The sequence below is a fragment of the Taeniopygia guttata genome, chromosome W, assembly GCF_048771995.1.
Source record: "Taeniopygia guttata chromosome W, bTaeGut7.mat, whole genome shotgun sequence".
Taxonomy (NCBI): domain Eukaryota; kingdom Metazoa; phylum Chordata; class Aves; order Passeriformes; family Estrildidae; genus Taeniopygia; species Taeniopygia guttata.
In genome coordinates this window covers 31155253-31174391 of record NC_133064.1, presented here as the reverse complement: position 1 = coordinate 31174391, position 19139 = coordinate 31155253, and the positions used below count along the sequence as shown (strand labels likewise).

The 19139-nt window shown below is 45.1% G+C and overlaps 1 protein-coding gene and 1 long non-coding RNA gene across 4 annotated transcripts in view; one reads left to right on the top strand and one right to left on the bottom strand.

Moving 5' to 3' along the window:
- Window positions 1-10027, bottom strand: part of CHD1W (chromo-helicase DNA-binding protein) — a 106733-nt gene extending 96706 nt beyond the window's left edge. Inside the window, exons 1-2 of one of the 3 annotated variants that reach the window (XM_072922951.1) lie at window positions 9709-10027; window positions 8023-8204 (exon numbers count right to left, since the gene is read on the bottom strand). In XM_072922951.1, coding sequence (XP_072779052.1) covers window positions 8023-8072 — 50 coding nt within the window. In that variant the 5' untranslated portion in view covers window positions 8073-8204; window positions 9709-10027. 3 annotated transcript variants of the gene reach the window in all.
- The window catches only part of LOC140682083 (uncharacterized), a 46970-nt gene continuing 37625 nt past the window's right edge, over window positions 9795-19139 (top strand). Inside the window, exon 1 of the long non-coding RNA XR_012053329.1 lies at window positions 9795-9928. This is a non-coding gene — a long non-coding RNA (uncharacterized lncRNA). The remainder of the gene's footprint in view (window positions 9929-19139) is intronic.

The window sequence follows — 19139 nt, the reverse complement described above, 5'->3', positions numbered from 1 at the left end:
TCAGGCTGTGCTTGAGTGTAATGGCTTCCAGGGGGTTTATAAAGGTGCTGAGGTCTGTTCCTGGAATGTATGGTTCATGGTTATAGTTGTGCAGCCAGTTTATTAGAGGGGAAGTAGGGGATGAGGCTTTTCAGCCTTTGCTTTCCTTCTTCTCCTCTGAATTTGTTACCTCCCTATTAGAGAATGTTCAGTTTCCCCTGACTGTTAAGGAGACCATCTTCCTGGTGTTTAATCTGGTAAGCTTTCTCTATACAGTCTGCAGTCTCTCTAGAATGAGAGCTGAGATTTCTAGAGGGGCTGATGAGACCTCTGACCCAGGAGTAGACCCAGGTGTGAGAAATCCTGAGTGGTGTGGGAAATGGGAAGATATGGGCCAAATCTTAAAGGAATTTTCTGACCCTATAGCCTGGGACTTTCCAGGTGAACAAATTAAGAATCCGGCTGAGGTGGCGAAGTACCTAAAAGAGAAGTGCCATGATAACTCTAAGGAGAAAAAGATCATTGCAGTGAGCTGGGCCCTGGCATATGCTTATCGCACCCTGCTAGATACTGTAGGGCAGCAGACAGAGGAAGGGAGGCAGGGAGATAAATCAGCAGCTATCCCAGTCACTCAGGCTGCAGCAAACACCCCCGGCTCAAAGCCAGCAGCTAAACCAGACTCAGCAGCCAAGCCTCAACCAATGGCTGTTGCTACTAGCACAAGAAGTGGGAAGCGCACAGAAAAGACCAATCGACCAGTGGATGATGACGATGATGATGATAATGCAGGAGAAAGACCCTCAATGCCTGCTGACATAAAATCAGAAGTCAAAGCAACTGGTACAAGGTCAGAAGCCAATATTGAGTCCTTTTCCCTAAAGGACCTTCGTGGCCTAAGGAAGGATTACACTCGACGACCTGATGAGTCTGTAATTAGTTGGTTGGTCCGTCTTTGGGATGCTGCAGGCGAGGCTACAATTCTGGATGGTACTGAGGCAAGACATTTGGGATCCCTGTCACATGATCCTGTCATTGATCAAGGAATGATGAGGGGGGCTAACCCTCACAGCCTCTGGGCACGGGTTCTGGAAAGTGTAGCGCAAAGATACCTGTGTGCAGATGATCTTTATATGCAGCAAACCCAGTGGAAGACTATAGAACAAGGGATCCAACGTCTGAGAGAAATAGCAGTGGCAGAGATTATCTTCTCAGATGAAATAACAACTAGGAATCCAGACTTGGTACCATGTACATCCGTGATGTGGCAAAAACTTGTATGGCTTGGGCCACATGAATACGCTTCTGCCTTAGCAATAATGAAGCGGGATGAGAGGGATGAGACCGTGCTCGACATGGCAAGGAAACTCCGAGCATATGCAGATGCTGTACATGGCCCAACCCATGCCAGAATTGCAGCAGTGGAAACGCGTCTGCAGAAATTAGAAGATAAGATAGAGGAGAATCATAAGAGACTCAGGGAGGAGATAAAGGAGGACCTTCTCCAAATCTCAGCAGTACAGATCAGAGGTTCTGGTATCCAACGTAGACGTTCCTCAGATGGGGAGAGAAGGTACACCCCACGAACTGAGCTGTGGTTCTTCCTGCGCGATTGCGGAGAAAACATGAGGAAATGGGACGGAAAACCTACTGCTGCTCTGACACAACGGGTGCATGAATTGAAGGAAGGCAAGACTCAGAGAGGAAGTGCCACCAAAAGGAGAGCAGCTCCAGTTGCCCGTAGCCAAACTGCCAGGCATGATGATGATGATGACATGTCTGATCCCCTTGAAGGAACTTCTAAGACATACGCCCAAGGCAAGAAGGATAACCAGGCTTAGAGGGGCCCTGCCTCTAGCCAGGTAGAGGTGAGGGAAAACCGTGTTTTCTGGACTGTGTGGATTCGCTGGCCTGGCACATCGGAACCACAAAGATACAAAGCTTTGGTCGATAATGGTGCACAATGCACGTTAATTCCATCGAGACACATAGGGGCAGAATCTGTCTCTATCGCCGGTGTGACAGGTGGATCACAGGACTTTACCGTGGTGGAAGCTGATGTAAGTCTGACAGGAAATGAGTGGAAGAAACACCCTATTGTGACTGGCCCAGAGGCCCCATGTATTTTGGGCATAGATTACCTTCGAAGGGGGTATTTTAAAGACCCAAAGGGACTCAGGTGGGCATTTGGGATAGCAGCTGTAGCGACAGAGGGCATCCAGCAACTGAACACTTTGCCTGGACTGTCTGAGAATCCAACTACAGTAGGACTTTTGAAGGGAGAAGAACAAAAGGTACCAGTTGCCACTTCAACAGTGCATCGTCGACAGTACAGAACAACTCGAGATGCTGTGGTTCCCATCCATAAGATGATCCGAGAGCTGGAGAGCCAAGGGGTGGTCAGCAAAACCCACTCACCCTTCAACAGCCCCATTTGGCCTGTGCGTAAATCTGAAGGAGAATGGAGATTGACAGTGGACTACCGTGCATTGAATGAAGTGACTCCACCACTGAGCACTGCTGTGCCAGACATGCTGGAACTCCAGTACAAGCTGGAGTCCAAGGCAGCGAAGTGGTACGCCACTATTGATATTGCCAATGCATTTTTCTCCATTCCTCTGGCAGCAGAATGCAGGCCTCAGTTTGCCTTTACATGGAGGGGAGTGCAGTATACCTGGAACCGACTGCCCCAGGGGTGGAAGCACAGTCCTACCATCTGCCATGGACTGATCCAGACTGCACTAGAAAAGGGTGAGGCTCCAGAACATCTACAATATATTGATGACATCATTGTGTGGGGGAACACAGCAGCAGAAGTGTTTGAGAAAGGAGAGAAAATCATCCGAATCCTCCTGGAAGCTGGTTTTGCCGGCAAAAAGAGTAAAGTGAAGGGACCTGCTCGAGAGATCCAGTTCTTGGGAGTGAAGTGGCAAGATGGACGGCATCAGATTCCTACAGATGTCATCAACAAGATCACAGCTATGTCCCCACCAACCAACAAGAAAGAGACACAAGCTTTCTTAGGCGCCATCGGTTTCTGGAGAATGCACATTCCTGAGTACAGTCAGACCGTGAGTCCTCTCTACCTGGTCACCCGCAAGAAGAATGATTTCTGCTGGAGCCCTGAGCAGCAGCAAGCTTTCGCCCAGATAAAGCAGGAAATTGCTCATGCAGTAGCCCTTGGCCCAGTCAGGACAGGACCAGATGTGAAGAACGTGCTCTACTCTGCAGCCGGAAACCATGGTCTGTCCTGGAGCCTTTGGCAGAAGGTGCCTGATGAGACTCGGGGCCGACCACTGGGATTTTGGAGTCGGAGCTACAGAGGGTCTGAAGCTAACTACACCCCAACAGAGAAGGAAATCTTGGCTGCCTACGAGGGAGTCCAGGCTGCCTCAGAGGTGATTGGCACAGAAGCACAACTCCTCCTGGCACCCCGACTACCGGTGCTGGGGTGGATGTTCAGAGGAAAGGTTCCCTCCACCCACCATGCCACCAGTGCTACATGGAGCAAGTGGATTGCTCTCATCACGCAGCGTGCCCATATTGGTAAGCTGAATCGCCCTGGGATTTTGGAAGTAATTACAAATTGGCCCGAAGGTGAAAGTTTTGGTGTTGCAGATGAAGAAGAAGAACCAGTGACACGGGCTGAAGAAGCTCCACCATAGAACCAACTGCCAGCAGAGGAAACACGCTACGCTCTCTTCACTGACGGTTCCTGTCGCATCGTAGGGATGAATCGGAAGTGGAAAGCAGCTGTATGGAGTCCCACACGACGGGTTGCAGAGGCCACTGAAGGAGAAGGTGGATCAAGCCAGCTTGCTGAACTCAAAGCCATTCAATTGGCCCTAGACATTGCAGAAAGGGAGAAGTGGCCAAAGCTCTACCTCTACACTGATTCATGGATGGTAGCCAATGCTCTGTGGGGGTGGCTAGAGAGGTGGAAAGAAGCTAACTGGCAGCGTAGAGGAAAACCTATTTGGGCTGCTGAAGAGTGGAAAGATATCGCTACCCAGGTAGAGAAGCTACCTGTGAAGGTCCGCCATGTAGATGCCCATGTCCCCAGAAGTAGAGCTAATGAAGAGCAGCAAAACAATCAGCAGGTAGATCAGGATGCGAAGATAGGGGTATCAAAGATAGACCTGGATTGGGAACACAAGGGACAGTTGTTCCTAGCACGATGGGCCCATGATGCTTCAGGCCATCAGGGTAGAGATGCCACTTATAAGTGGGCACGAGACCGAGGGGTGGATTTAACCATGGACAGTATTTCTCAGGTGATCCATGACTGTGAGACGTGTGCTACCATCAAACAGGCCAAGCAGGTGAAGCCCCTGTGGTATGATGGGCGGTGGTCCAAGTACAAGTATGGGGAGGCCTGGCAGATTGACTACATCACACTGCCCCAGACACGCCAAGGTAAGTGCTACGTGCTCACAATGGTAGAAGCCACCACAGGATGGTTGGAAATCTACCCTGTGTCTCATGCTACGGCCTGTAACACCATCCTGGGCCTTGAAAAGCAGGTCCTTTGGAGGCATGGTACCCCTGAGAGGATTGAGTCAGACAACGGGACTCATTTCAAGAATAGCCTTATCAACACCTGGGCTAGGGAACATGGCATTGAGTGGGTGTACCATATCCCCTACCATGCACCAGCTGCAGGCAAAGTGGAGAGGTACAATGAACTGTTAAAAACCACCTTAAAAGCATTGGGTGGGGGATCTTTCAAAAATTGGGAGCAACATTTAGCAAAGGCCACCTGGTTAGTTAACAGCAGAGGTTCCACCAATCGAGCAGGTCCTGCCCAGTCTGAGCCCCTGAATATAGTAGACGGAGATAAAGTCCCAGTGGCACATGTCAGAGGTTTGTTAGGGAAATCAGTGTGGATCAATCCTGCCTCGAGTACAGACAAACCCATTCGTGGGATTGTCTTTGCTCAGGGACCAGGTTGTACATGGTGGATAATGCAGAGAGATGGAACAACACGATGTGTACCTCAGGGAGATCTGATTGTGGGGTGAAACTATTGTGCAAATATCACTGTTTGCTGGATGTAACTGCCAATGTCTGTGCATGAAAATACACAGACATGAGAATAGAAGGAAATGTGTAAGTGTCAAAGGTTTGAGCAAGTGAAATAGAAGGTATGAGTAAGTGAAAGATACAAGTTTTAACTTGATGGAGTTTTTACATGATGTGGAAGATATGGGGATAAGGGGTGGAATGTCCTAGGGTAACATTATGGTGTTTGTATCTCCAATCGTGTGTTCTGTTTATGTTTGATATTATGTTCTGTGCTTTCAGAACTGACTCTGAAAGTGAAGGTTTGTTTTGCCTTGTTATCAGCTGGTTCACCTCCCCCCATGGTCTGCTGTCTAGAAAAGGCTAGTGCTGGCTGGCTGGCTTTTGCTTTGCTTTGCTTGCTTGCTTGCTTTGCCTGCTTGCTTGCTTTGCTTGCTTCTGCTTTTGCCTTTGCTTCCTAGTTAGGTTAGCTAAGCAGTCCAATTCTTTCCCTGGACTGTTGCTTTTCCTTTCCTCTTCCTGAATACCATCCAACCTGCCCTGGACTGGGATCTGGGAGACACCAAGGAACACCAGGAGCCTGCATTTTGTGATCTGCAGCAGCCAGCCCCAGTGCCCAGAGCAATCCCCAGCGTCCAGACCCAGGCAACCACTCCCAGGAAAGACTTTCTGGATTTGTTCATCTCTTCAGAGTGGTGAAAGAGTTTTGTTGTCATCTGGTGTTGTTAATTGTTTTGGTGCTGGGGAGTGCTTTGTTCGATGAATAAACAGGTTCTTTTCCACTTCTCTTTCAGAGGAAGTTTTTCCCTGAACCAGGTGGGTGGGGAGGGGCTGTGGGGGTTTGTTTCCTGGGAGCCCCTTTCAGAGGGTTTTCCCCAAATTTGCCCTAAACTAGGACACACTAACATCAGCTTTCAAGAACATAAACAATGGTAAGGGACCTTGGTGCAAGAAGTCACTTTCTGCTTACTGGAAAAAGGAAGTACAATTGCACCCCAGCCAGCTACTTTCCATATAAGCTCTACTGAGCACAATCTTTTTTTACCTACAGAAAATTAAGGCCCCTTCAAGAGTTTCTTGATAGCAAATGGCAAGCACACAAATAGGTTTTCCAAAATCTGTCTGTGAATTAGGCTACAGGGTTACTGACTGATACAAGTATAAGGGGAAAATACATTTAACATTTTAAAACTTTTTTAAAGCTTTAAATTGTATTCAGCAGCAAATTTAAGATGCATAACAAAGTCTTATTTCAGAGGCAACTATCATGTTTTAAGTAATTTACATCTTCGTGATATTTGCTTATAATAAAGTTGTCTTAATACTTTTTTGATATTTAGTTGGTTTAGTCTTCTGATTATTGCTACAACTTTTGAGTAACTTTGTTATAGTGGTATTTACAAGTGGTCATAGTTTGACATACAGTATTATTCAAACATTATCTTTAGCTAGGTGGCTCATTTAAAGTAGTAAAAAACTTCTTAAATACAAAGTCATCAGGGTTAATGATGTCAGGGTCCCCAGTAAGTTAATGTTTATTGGATGTCTTTAGTTATAACTGTCTAAAATTTCAGAAGTCTAGCTTTGGTCACACTTTAATTTTGTTCATGTTTCTCTACTCAACTGAGAAAGGTTATTGTTGGGTTTGTTTGGGGGGGTTTGTTTGGTTTGGTTTTGGTTTCTTTTTAAATGTAAGTAATTAGGAATATTTTGCCACTTACTAGAAGAAACCCAAAATTTGTTTACTAACTAAACAAGTACCATGTTTACTAGAAGTAGAAATCACAACAAAGAAAGTTTACAAATTATTCACAAGATTCAAAGTTTACTGACTTTCTAGAATATTTCTAGGTATAACATCAAAGCTTGACATTAACAACTTTTGTGCATTTTTTTAAGTTTCTTTAGTTTTACTGTTCATAGGTTTCCTACAAATTTGCACCTAATATCACCTAAACACTTCTCTCTTCCCACCCCATTACTCACACTATGCTACATGCAAGCTTAATGGCCAGCATGTGCTGAATGGTCAGCTGGCCATTATGTTCTTGGATTTTTTTCACTTGGGGCAATAATTTAGATCTACCCCTTTTACCCAACTGGCTGTTTTCATAAAGCCCACAGAACTCAGTTTTCTTTATGACATCTGATTCATGAAATTAACTAACAGGTTCAACAGGCTGTGATCAGAAAGAGGAGACAGACAAGACAGATGGGTAGACTGACACCATGATCACAACAGCTCCTATTTGTAAGTTTACCTTGTCTTCTTAAATCTGAAGCATTCATCATATTCCCAGTTTTAGAAACGTTAACTTCCTAGTGCAGTAGATACTTATTCTAGAACACTTCTAAGTTGAACAAGAAGTCAATCCCACCCCTACAAGTGCACTGTTATCCTTATCTTGCAGCAGGAATGTTCTAACCAGGCTTTTCCAACCAAGTGAACCCTTTACACATCCTAGAACACCATCATCGACATTAGAGGAGTGGATTTTTTTTTTTAAATTAAGATAACAGCTGGGAAAACTGTACTTTCACTTTGGAAAACAAGCATGAAGTTAACACTTTCCATTACAATGCTTTGAAAACTCAATTTTAAAAAAAAAGGAAGCTTCACTGGAATTAACAGTCCACTGTTCCAACTTTAGAGATAGCATAGTTTAGGGTTTATACAGCACGTATTATGCATGCATGCCATGACCTCTATAGACAGACATGAGTTTTACATTATCATTTCAAGCTAATCTGTTTCAGCTTTTGACACTTCAGACAACTTTTGAGGAAAAAGAGTAATGCTGATAGAGCTTAAATAGAATTAAAACTGTATTATGTAAGGTATATACACGATTGTGACAGTCATTAAATTAAACTATCTTATTTTAACAAGCAGACTAAGCATCTGTAAAAATGCATGGTCAGTCCACTTGCTCACCAGGAAGTTTTAGCACAAAGTTAAAATGTAAACCAGTTCTAAAAAACAAAATACAGGAGAATATGTAACCAAGGACTGAAAGTGCTTACCTTGACTCTCCACTTCTGTTTCTTACATCTTCATCACTGTGCCCATTCATTGTAAATATTAAGAAGTTTAAAAGATAAATAGAAGTCCACTCAGGTTAGAAGGCAGATGCCAAGAAATTACTTCTTGGTACTCTGTTTTCCAGATGACTCAACTGTTCTCTGCAAGATTTTTCCAAAATTGCCTAAAGTAGTAAAGAAAAATGTTGACATAATTTGAAATATTTGATGGTTGCAACTGAAAGATACTGAAAATAAGTTCTCCTGTAATAACACAACCAAAAGGGAGTATTTATCACATCTGGCATCTTTTTTTTTAACTGAAAAATAGCTTTTGGTATGCCATAGTCCTAAGAACAACCCGATCTTACTTTTAAAGGAAAACAACCTCCCCAAACACATAAATAAAAATTATAACTATTAATGCTCTAAGATATGATTAGCAAAATCATTTTATGCACAAACCACATATCATAAGCAGTTCTAGACACAAAGTTTACATTCTGTTGGGGGTAGAGTCAAGAAAATAGACTGTCCCATTTTTAAAAAATGGCTCAACTACATCAAGCTAACAAGATGCCACAGATGTAGTGATCACTATTTCAAACATCTTCAGATCAGATCTCTACTGTGTCAGATGCACCTAGAAAAAGTTTAGGTTCACATTAAATGGAGTGCAAGTATAAACTCACTGGTAATAAGCTAAAGAGCAGCACCTCTCACAGATGTAGTGGCGTGAAAGCGATTAGGACCCCACCTGCAGGTTGCCTGCCTTGAGGTGCTCTCTAATACAGCCCATGCTCCAACTCATGATGGAGGTGGAGGCCGCCTCGTACCGGGATGGTAAAAGCCCTGTGCTCAAGGCCTATCTCAGACACCAGGGCCACTCCAGACAGCAAACAAAAGCAGTGACGGAAAAAAGTGATAGGAATGAGCCCTGTAACCCCAGAGAGGCCGCGAGCTAGGCTGGGGCCTCCGCGGCGGCGAGCTAGGCAGCTTGGTGGTTCCTCGCAGATAGGCCGTTGGCTGCCCAACGAGGCCAAGATCCGCGCTGTCTGCCCTCCATGCCCAGAGTACGAACACTCTGCCTCCTCTAGGACCGGTACTCCCTGGGCCCCAGGAAAGATCTTTAGTGGTCATAAAACTCTCCTTGTCGGCCACTCCCTGCTCTGCGACGATCCTCCCCGACCACCCGCACCCCGCTGTCGCGGCCTCCCGTGACTGACAGCTCCCGAGGAGAGCCCAGGCCAGGCCTTCTTCCCTACCTCTCGCGAGTTCACCTCCCGCCCCCGAAAATGGCCCTCTGCTGGTAGCACGACCTGCACAGGCGCTGCTCCTGGTCAAGGCTCCCGGGAAGTATTAGCAAGGCGGCCGCCGTCCTCTGAGCTCGCTTCTCCCAGCGCCACCCCCCACCCAAGGCCAGCGAAGAGCGAAGGCCTCCCAGACAGCTCGTCACAGACCCCGCTGGACCCAGTGAAAGAGGCTCAACCCCGACTGCCCACCTCAGTTCGCACAGCTCGCTCCCTCCCTCTTCAGAAAACAGCGACCGGCTCCAGGAGCCCAGCAGCACGCTAGGCATCCAACTCCTTCTCAGCGCCAGTCGCCTCTCCATCCATCTTGGAAAGCGGCAATCACCGCACAACTCCGGACCAGGGAAAGAGAAAGGAGCCATGACGGGCCTCTGCCTACCTGCGTGTGTGCACTCGGCCCGACTTTCCTAGGTCTGCCCTGGTCCGAGACGGCGCTACACTCCACAAAGAGGTCTGTGCTGCAACCTAAGGTCGAAGACTGCTCCTGCGGCCACCACAAGGCCTGGGCCGCCGGCTCTTTACAGCCCCACGCAGTGGGTTCGCCTGCAGCCCCCACCGGCTTGAACACTAGGGCCCTAAACCGGGCAGGGAGAACCCTGGTAAGTGCTCTGTTACTCCGTCGCTATTTCCTACGTCCTCTCGACCACCGCCATCACGCTACCACTCCGCTCAACCTCCTCCTCCTTTAATTGGATGGAAACCCTGGGCGTGATGTCAGTCCTGCGCCCTGGGACAGAGCGGGGAGGAGGAGCAAGAGCCAGGAGGGGACAGCGCCGCCGGGACATAGCGGCAGGAAGGACCACTTGGACGGCATGGCGGTACCCAAGCGGTTTCCTAGCTGCGCTGAATGCTGCAGGGGCCGGAGGCAGTAGGAGCTCACCTGCCTGCCGCAGCAGCGAACGGGCGCTGGGGCCGGTGCCGCTCTTGGTGCCCGCTTGCAGCTCCTATGTGAGGGGGTAGGGCGCGGCCCGGCCTGAGGGGCGCACATGACCCACCCAGTATAGCAGGGAACCTGGCCTAAGCCCCAAGTTACTGTTTAGAGCGGTGCGGGGTTTTTTTCGTTTGTTTGTTTTTTCAAGTTTTTCCTGTCTAAAATGAGAGCCCCCTAACAAGAACATATTCATTTCTTAGTCTTCCTATGCAGTTACAGTTGGCATTAAGGCATATTTAGGAAGGCTTGGCATGCAGCTGCACAAAGAACAATTGCCTCAAAGGAGGAAAGCATCCCCTAACTGGTGGCAGAACACTCCTTTCTTTCTCTTGATATCTAACTCGAGTTGTTTTGAAGTGATTAATGAGAAAACTGTTTAAGGTGGCTCATGTTCAGAAAAAAAAATATTTAAAGAGTCCTACTGCTAGCCTCATGACAGAACAGGTGGATGTGCCCTGGAGGAAGCTGCAGCCTCTAGAGTGTGCACCTTTGGAGAGGAGGAAGTTTTCTGTCATGAACTGCAGTCCCTGGGGGACCCACACTGGAGCAGTCCATTCCCGAAGGACTGTACCCCATGGAGAGGACACATGCTGGAGCAGTTAGTGAAAGACTATCCTGTGGGAGATATCTTATGTTGGAGCAGGGGAAAAAGTGTGAAGAGGAAGGAGTGGCAGATAAGCTCTTTAAGAACTGACTGCAACCTCCCATTCCACAAGGGGGTTGGAACTAGAAGATCTCTAAGGTCTCTCCCAACTAAAATCATTCTATGATTCTCTCCCCACCCCTGAAGTGGGGGGGAAGAGGTAGAAAGTTGGAAACGAAGGAGTGAAAGTGAGCCTGGAAAGAAGGGGGTTGAGGGAGGAAGGTGTTTTAGTTTTGTCTTTGTGTCTCAGCATCCTACTTTATTTTTAATTGGCAAGACATGGATTTGAGTTGTCAGTCTAAGTCAGGGAAAAGGAAAAGAGTTTGTGTTTCAGAATAGATGAGGACAGGAAATAACACTTCTTGGTAGCCTAAACGTAATACTCTTTGTTCCCTTTGCTTTATATTAGTGGTGATGAATAAGATGAATATTTTTCACACATATAAATCAGATTGAGTAGTTCTGTTTGTTTGGGTTTTTTTAATAAAACAAAAGCTCACTTGAATTGTATTTGGCTAAATAAACTTACAAACTTTCAGTTTTAAGAGCTTGGCATTTAGTGTCTGTTAATTCTATTCATTCTGGAAGGGGCTCTTCAAATACATGACCTTCCTTGGACTTCTTGTTTATTGAGATAGGGTGGACTGTCATCTCAGATGCTTTTCAAAGACCTTGCAGGAATTAATCTTTTCTGGTTTTAATGGGTTAAACTTTTATTTTGCTCAAAATAATACTGTTTCCTGTTGGTTTTTAATTGGGAGAGTGTTAAGGCAGTTTAATGTAATGAATGCCCTCTAAATCAGCAGTGATAAATTATCCTCTCTTTGATCCTTTATCAGCATAGACCTTATACAGGGGTCTAAATGCTCTAACAGTGCTTTTGCAGCATGGCTTGTATAACTGTCTGTCATGAAGTTTCTCCTCCTAGTGCCTTGTATAAATTAGATGACTTTTCCTAGTTGTGTGTTCTGATCAGGGGGACCTTTTTTTAAGAGATAAGCTAGTGAAGCTAAACCTAAGACTACTGAAAAGAACTAGTGACTCTGTGACAGAACATTTGTTTTTAATGTTTGCCAGTGATGTTTTTCTTGAAGTCTGTCTCTCCTGTCATCTCCCCAAAGCATACTCCAATTTTATTCCATAGACATTTGTCACAAGTGAGTGTGTTAGGCCACTCAAAGAATCACTGGCAACGATATCAGGTTTAATATAAAAGCAAAAGCACAACAAAGTTCATTGTCAAAGTTGACTCTACTTACTAGATGGTTAAAGCACACTGAGAAAAATTGGACTAAAATCTAAAATAAATCAATCTAAAACTAAAATCAACAAAAAATTATGTATGTGGAGGTTGGGTAAGGATAAAAAGGAATGAGGGAGAGCCTCCCATTGAGTCACAAGGTTCAGAGTGGACCCCCTTGCTAAACCTAGCCCTGGACTTGACCAACAGTTTAGGCCTAAAGGTTTAACAGCACTTAAACTTAACAGCACCTAATTGATAGCCTAATTTAAACAAATTAAATAGAGATTCTATAGAACTTACTATAAACACAACAGTAACTCACTTATAAGCCTAACTTACAAATCTAACGTGCTTAAGAATCTAGGAGAGCAGCATTCCTGGTACACTTGCTGTAGCATTATTCACACTTGCATGTGCACAGACATAAAGAGTCTGTACAAGCTACCTGTGAAAAATTCCCCTTGAATTCAGTGAAGTACTCACTTTGGATGCACTTGCATCTTCTCAATGGGCAAAGGGTTGAGCCTTGAGGAGTGGGGGGTATCAGCCCAGGATCCATCATCATTTGGCAATCCTCTGAGTATGGCAAACTTGAGAGTTCACTGGCTCTGAGAGGCCCCACTCAGAGGGAGGTTGCTGGTCACAGCCCGCTGCGATCCAAGAGAGCTCAAAGGGTCTCATTTTGGACTGGTATTTATAGGGGCTGCAAGAGTGTGGGCTTTAGTCATAGTAATTTTTCATCCTGGCTGCAATTCGGGTCAGTAACTTTCTTTGAAAGTTTGATAACAAAAGTGTTATTCCATTTGGGTTGTAATTCAGGCAAGAAAAATAAGTTTTCAAGGCTATTAAAAAACAGGAGCTTATTAGACAGCACAAGTTCCTGGGAGCAGACAGTGTTTCTGATAAGCTCAAGAAGAGCTTAGTCCAGATGCTGTTCATCAAGGCCTAACGAGCATTTCTCAGATCATAGTGCGGCCTGGGGGGGAAGCACCACCACAATTGGGATTTGAAAAATTAGCAGGTGCAAGCAATCATTTTTTGGTACTCTCAGTAAGCTATCTTGCTTTTCTTGTAAAATAGTTTGAAAATAAATATTGCTTTTGTGGATCTCTCTTAAATTGCTCTTAAATATAATGAGAATATCCAGAGACAGTATCAAACTTTCATACCAAGTCAGATTTCCCATATGCTGCTGCACAAATGCAACTATTTGACTCAAGGGCTAGGGGTGTGAGAAGTTTATTTACTACATATCCTGGAAGATGCTCTCTGTAGACTTTACATTGGTTTGCCAACATACATAAAATGATATTTTTTCATGTAGAAATCCCATCCTGAGAGCATGTTATTCACTCATTATATATTCCTTCAGGCCTACTAGAGTAGGTTAGCACTGTCAGTTAACTTCAGCATCATTGCAATAATTTGTTTGCATAGTAGAGAAGTAGTTGTGAGTTTGCTGCGGGCCCCAAGTTGGGCAACTCCCTGGGGGCTCCCCTGACAGGGGAGACCCTCCTGGAGCAGTTCTGTGTCAGGAACGAGAGACGCATTGGACTTTTTTGGTCTTCAGCTTCTGTTTATTGTTATCAAAACTCCAGCACACTGTCTGCGCCCAGAACCTTGCATGTGTGAAAACAGCACAAAAAAATGGCCAACAACCTCGTGCTGCAAGGTCTTTTTAAGTCTAATCAAAAACTAAACTAACCAATTAAGAAGTGACACCTAAATTATTTTCCTTTCTAACCCAATAACTGACCCCTAAAGACCCGCAATGCAGATTTTTCTACCCAATTACAAGATACCACCTAAACCCAAGAAGAAAGAGGAAGAAGAAGAGAGAAGAAAGGAATTCAAGGCAACACCCTATATCCTCCATCTTGAACCCATCTATAACATACTAAAAATCCTAAAACCTACATTTCTCACCCATGTGACATACTACACTACTATCTACAATCTCTACAATCTATTTCACACTTTTGTGGTTTCTAGTTTACCTTGAGGCTTTGGAAGTTTTCTCCATGAATGAGAGTCAAAGTCAGTGTTTTCCTGGGAGTCAGAGCACCCCAGGGCAGACAGGGGGATATTCCCCTTGCCCTGGGTTCCGACATCAGTCTCACTTCAATAGGATTGAAGAGGTCATTCTTACTCTATCCATCACTTTTGCTTCTTTTTTTTTTTTTTTTTCATGATCCCATGATGGTCCTGTAACTGTTTTGTACAATCTCATGCATTCCTGTCTTTGTTTAGTGTTGTTGGTTTTGTGTTTGGTTGTTGTTTTGTTTGTGACTTTTTTTCTAATTGAACAAAGTACAGTGTATGTAATGTATGGTTTCTTATTTCAAGAATATATTTTATCAAATAATGCTGTTTCAATGTTACTGGGTTTTATATCTATAATGTAAAAAATTGTTTGATGCACAGAGAAGGAAGGCTTATATGACATGTTTGAAAGAGGGACTTACAAATGCAGGAATTCTGTTTTGGCTAACAGAATTAAGTATTTAAAAGAGCAGAAACGCTCTTCAACAGCAAATACTGAATATTCCCTTTCTGTATACATGATATTAACAGCATATTTATTCTGTAGCTTAATTTGCCTTGCCCTGTTGTTTTAGATCTAGAGTTTATAATTTCTGTTGATGTTTGGTCTCTTGGAAGCACATTGATCAATGAAGAAGGAGGGGAAACAAATTACACCACAGGAAAGAGTTGGTTGGAAGAGGGCAGCAATGCAAGAGCAGAGTAAAGGGAAGACATACTATAAAAATTGGGATAGGGTAAATTGACAAACACAGGTGAATAGTAAATGAAAATTAAGTCTTGTACATTGTCTCTTTCTCTCATTATATGTAAGGTATGCATGGTTTTTCTACCAGTCCCTTGAGTATATTCAGAAAGGGTGAGGGAAAACCAGGAAGGTTCTAATTTAAGCTTAAGTGTCTGAAGATTGCCTCCTACCTTCCAGTTTCAAGTAGGTTTTTTTGAAAGAGGGGGGGGAAAAGGCTGGTTGTATTGTACTCAAGCTCTCTCTTTTAGGCTACTTCAGATGTCCACAGCAGGATTAATGTGGTGTCCTCTTTCACCTTTTGCTGAACTGTTTCAAATAAAAGCATCTAAAGAAGAGGCACTGACCCTGGACTGTACAGGAAGAGAAGGGGGCAGTAGATGGAGTACTTTGCTTGTCTTTTTATGTAAGAGGAACTCTGGAGAGCAGAGGATCATAATTGCTGACTATATGAGATTATATTTATGTAACAGCACTGGGTAGCAGGTAATTATGACAGCATTCTGAGTCTTTGGTTGAAGAAATATTTTAGTTCTAACGTTCCTTGCATCCTAAAGGTAGAGATACAATGCCAGAATCTCAGTAATTAGTAGTGCCAGTTCAAGGGATTAATCTTGTAAGAGGTCAGTGGTATTCTTTTGTGTTAATAGGCATTACTCATTGTGAGAAAAGTTAGACAAATTATGGACCTGTTGTAGTTTAACTCCAGCCGGCAACTAAGCACCACACAGCCGCTCACTCACTCTCTCCTGGTGGGATGGGGGAGAGAATCCGAAGAGTAAAAGTGAAAAAAAACTCATGGGTTGTGATAAATGCAGTTTAATAGGGAAAGCAAAAGCCATGTACACAAGCAAAGCAAAACAAGGAATTAATTTACCACTTCCCATCAGCAGGCAGATGTTCATCCATCTCCAGGTAGTTGGTGTAGTTGGGGTCAGCTGTCCCGACTGTGTCCCCTCCCAACTTCTTGTGCACTCCTAGCATCCTCCCTGGTGGGATGGTGTGAGAAGCAGAAAAGGCCTTGGCTGTGTGTAAGCACTGCTCAGCAATAACAACATCCCTTTGTTACCAACACTGTTTACAGTGCAAATCCAAATCATAGCCTCATACTAGCTGCTATGAAGAAAATTAACTCTATCCCAGCCAAAACCAGCACATTCTCCACCCTTTATTCCACACCATTTTTATCATGGTCAGGTCCCATGCTAGCCAATATATCCTCACTAACCACCACCCCCCTTTCCATCCTTTGATACAATACACCTATCATTCCCTTAGTCTATGGACCACCCCTGCAAAATGTCCACAAATGTCCACCGAGTTAATTTAGTCCATGACTTTGGGCTCCATCTGCTATAGTGGTCACTCAGGACAGAAATGCTGTGTTGGGTGCAGCTACTGGGCACCAAGGTCAGTTCAGGTTGGGTCACTGCTGCACTGCAACTGCTTCTTGTAAGACTTCTCTTCCACTGGTTCAGGTGATTCCTGCTATAGTAATTCCTATAACGGGCAACTCAAATCATTGGTTGCAACATTTTAAAGGTATTTCTGCTACAGTCTCCACCACTGGTCCCTTTGGACCAGGTTCTAGGGTTTAATATTGCAATGAACTCCTCCCCTTGCCCCTGTTCTGGCTTGGACTTATCCACGAACTGCAGTCCCTTAAGAGTGTATTTGTTCCAACAAAGCCGTACCCATGTCTGCAGGTCCTCCAGGAGTGTACCTGCTCTTTTGTGAGCTCATCCATGGCTACATGCTTTGAGATGCTCCAGAGAGCAATCGTACTACCAGGCAGAAAGCTATGGCCTCTCTAAACTCTGCACCCACTGTGACTGACACAGCTGCCCAGAGCTCCAGTGGGAACATGCATCAGGCTGCAGGGTGTGCCCTGCTCTTATGCCAGTACTGGGAATCAGTAGTGAGCACACCTGTGGGAGGTGAGCCCAGGTAAAGGGACTCCTCTACTTAGTGGCAGAGCTCTGGCAGGAAGTGAATAGGTTGAGGAGTATCAGGGAGTGTGTGTGTGTGAGAGAGAGAGAGAGAGAGAGAGAGAGATTACTGGAATCGCACCCTACCTTCCCTGGGACAGGCCTGACAGGTAGACAGGGTGCATGATATGGAGGATTCCCTATCCTCTCTCCTCCCAGCTGAACATGGTGACATAAGGAATAAGGGCCAATGGAGGCAAGTGCCTGCCCAGTGCAGCAAGTACGTCTCCTTCTGTGACTGCCCCACCTTCCCAAGTGCCATTGCATAATAGATATGAGGCTCTGCAAGTGGACCTGAACAATAATGAGGACAATAGTTCATCCAGCATGGAGGTGTTGCTGAGGTTAAGTCAGCCTATGCCCTGCATCAAAACTGCTTCCATAAAGAAAAGTAAACAGGTTGTTGTCATAGGAGACTCCCTTATGAAGGGAACAGAAGGCCCCATATTCAGACCAGACCCACTTCTTAGGGAAGTCTTCTGCCTCCCTGGGACCCAGGTTAAAGATGTGAAGAGAAAGCTTCCTACCCTGGTATGCCCCTCAAATTATCACCCATTATTAATTTTTCAGGTAGGCAGCGATGAAGTTGCAACAGGAAGTCTGAGGGCAATCAAGAGAGACGTCAGGGCCTTGGGACGACTGGTTAAGGAATCAGGAGCAGAAGTAATATTTTTCTCTATCCTTCCAGTCGCAGGGAATGATGAGGGAAGAAACAGGAAGAGCCAACAGATCAGTACCCGGCTCCAAGCCTGGTGTCGCTGGCAGAATTTTGGGTTCTTTGATCACGGGTTGGTCTATGTGACACTAGGCCTGTGGGCAACAGATGGGGTGCACCTGTGTCAAAGGGCGTCTTGGTTTGAAAAGACAGGAGTCTGTGAAGGAAGGCAAGAGCCTCCTGTGAAATGGAAAAGGTAAACTCCCTCCCTCCGAATTACCACAATTTCAAAATTAAAAGGCTCTCAGGCAAAGATATGGGAATAACAGTTCTTTACTAGTGAAAGAAAAACCTACAAAAACCTAAATTAGAAAATGTAATTAGTATAAACAAAACTACTGATAGAGTCAGAAACCTGACACCCTGAGGAGTCAGGCTGTTGGTAATAGTCCAGTTAAATGGTGGCTGCTCCTCCTGGAGTGGCAGATGAAATGCTGCTGGTGATCTGTAGAAGGGTGAAGTTTTCTCTGGCGGTTTGGTGATAGAGTAGATGGGCCTGGTCTTCCTCTGGGGATCCAACAGGGAAGAAGCTGCTCCTGTGGGAATCCAGTGAAGAGGCTGCCCTGATGTCCCCAAAACTGCTGATTTTATGCAGGTAGGGATGCTTGGCTCCTCCCTCTGGGTGGAGCATCTCACAATGGGATGATGTAACTTTACCAGTCATGCAGTGAGTCATTCAATGGCCCATTAACAGAAGATATCTCCCCGGAGGGAGACATTGTTCTTGGAAGAGATAAGAAAACTGCCCAACTTAACAGGAGGTACCTGCCCCACCCCCAACAGATGGCAAATAGAATACATGCTTATCTTACAAGCCAGGACATTATCCACCCCTTATTCTATTTTCATCTGCATCACAATGAAATCTTACACCCAGTTCTCACTTAAGACCAGGTTTCCCTGTGGTACACAACGGGTTTCCCCATCTTTCTGCATTACCTACTAAGTGTAACTAGGTCTTTGAGTAAAAACAATCTTACGGATGGGTTTGTCTTTGCTTGAGGTGGGATTAATCTAAACAGTTTTTCTTAAAATACCTTTCTTATGTACCACAGGGACTTTATTTCTATCTACTGTGTGTAAGGGTTTTGACTGGGCAGGACCAGCTCGTTTGATGGACTTTCGGGTGTTGACCATCTAGGTTGCTTTTGCCGGGTTCATTTCTCAGTTTCTAAATGTTCTCCCACTAAGTGCCTTTAAGGTAGTCTTAAGGAGTCTGTTGCACTGTTCAACTTTGCCGGCAGCTGGAGCATGATAGGGAATATGATATATCTATTTGATACTATGTTCTTTGGCTCAGGTGTTGATAAGGCCGTTCTTGAAATGGGTGCCGTTGTCAGACTCAATTATTTTAGGTGTGCCATGTCTTCACAGGACTTGCTTTTCTAGGCTTAAGATGGTGTTCTGGGCAGTGGCATGAGGCACAGGGTAGGTCTTCAGCCATCTAGTGGTGGCTTCCACCATGGTCAGCACATAGCGCTTGCCTTGGCGTGTCTGGGGCA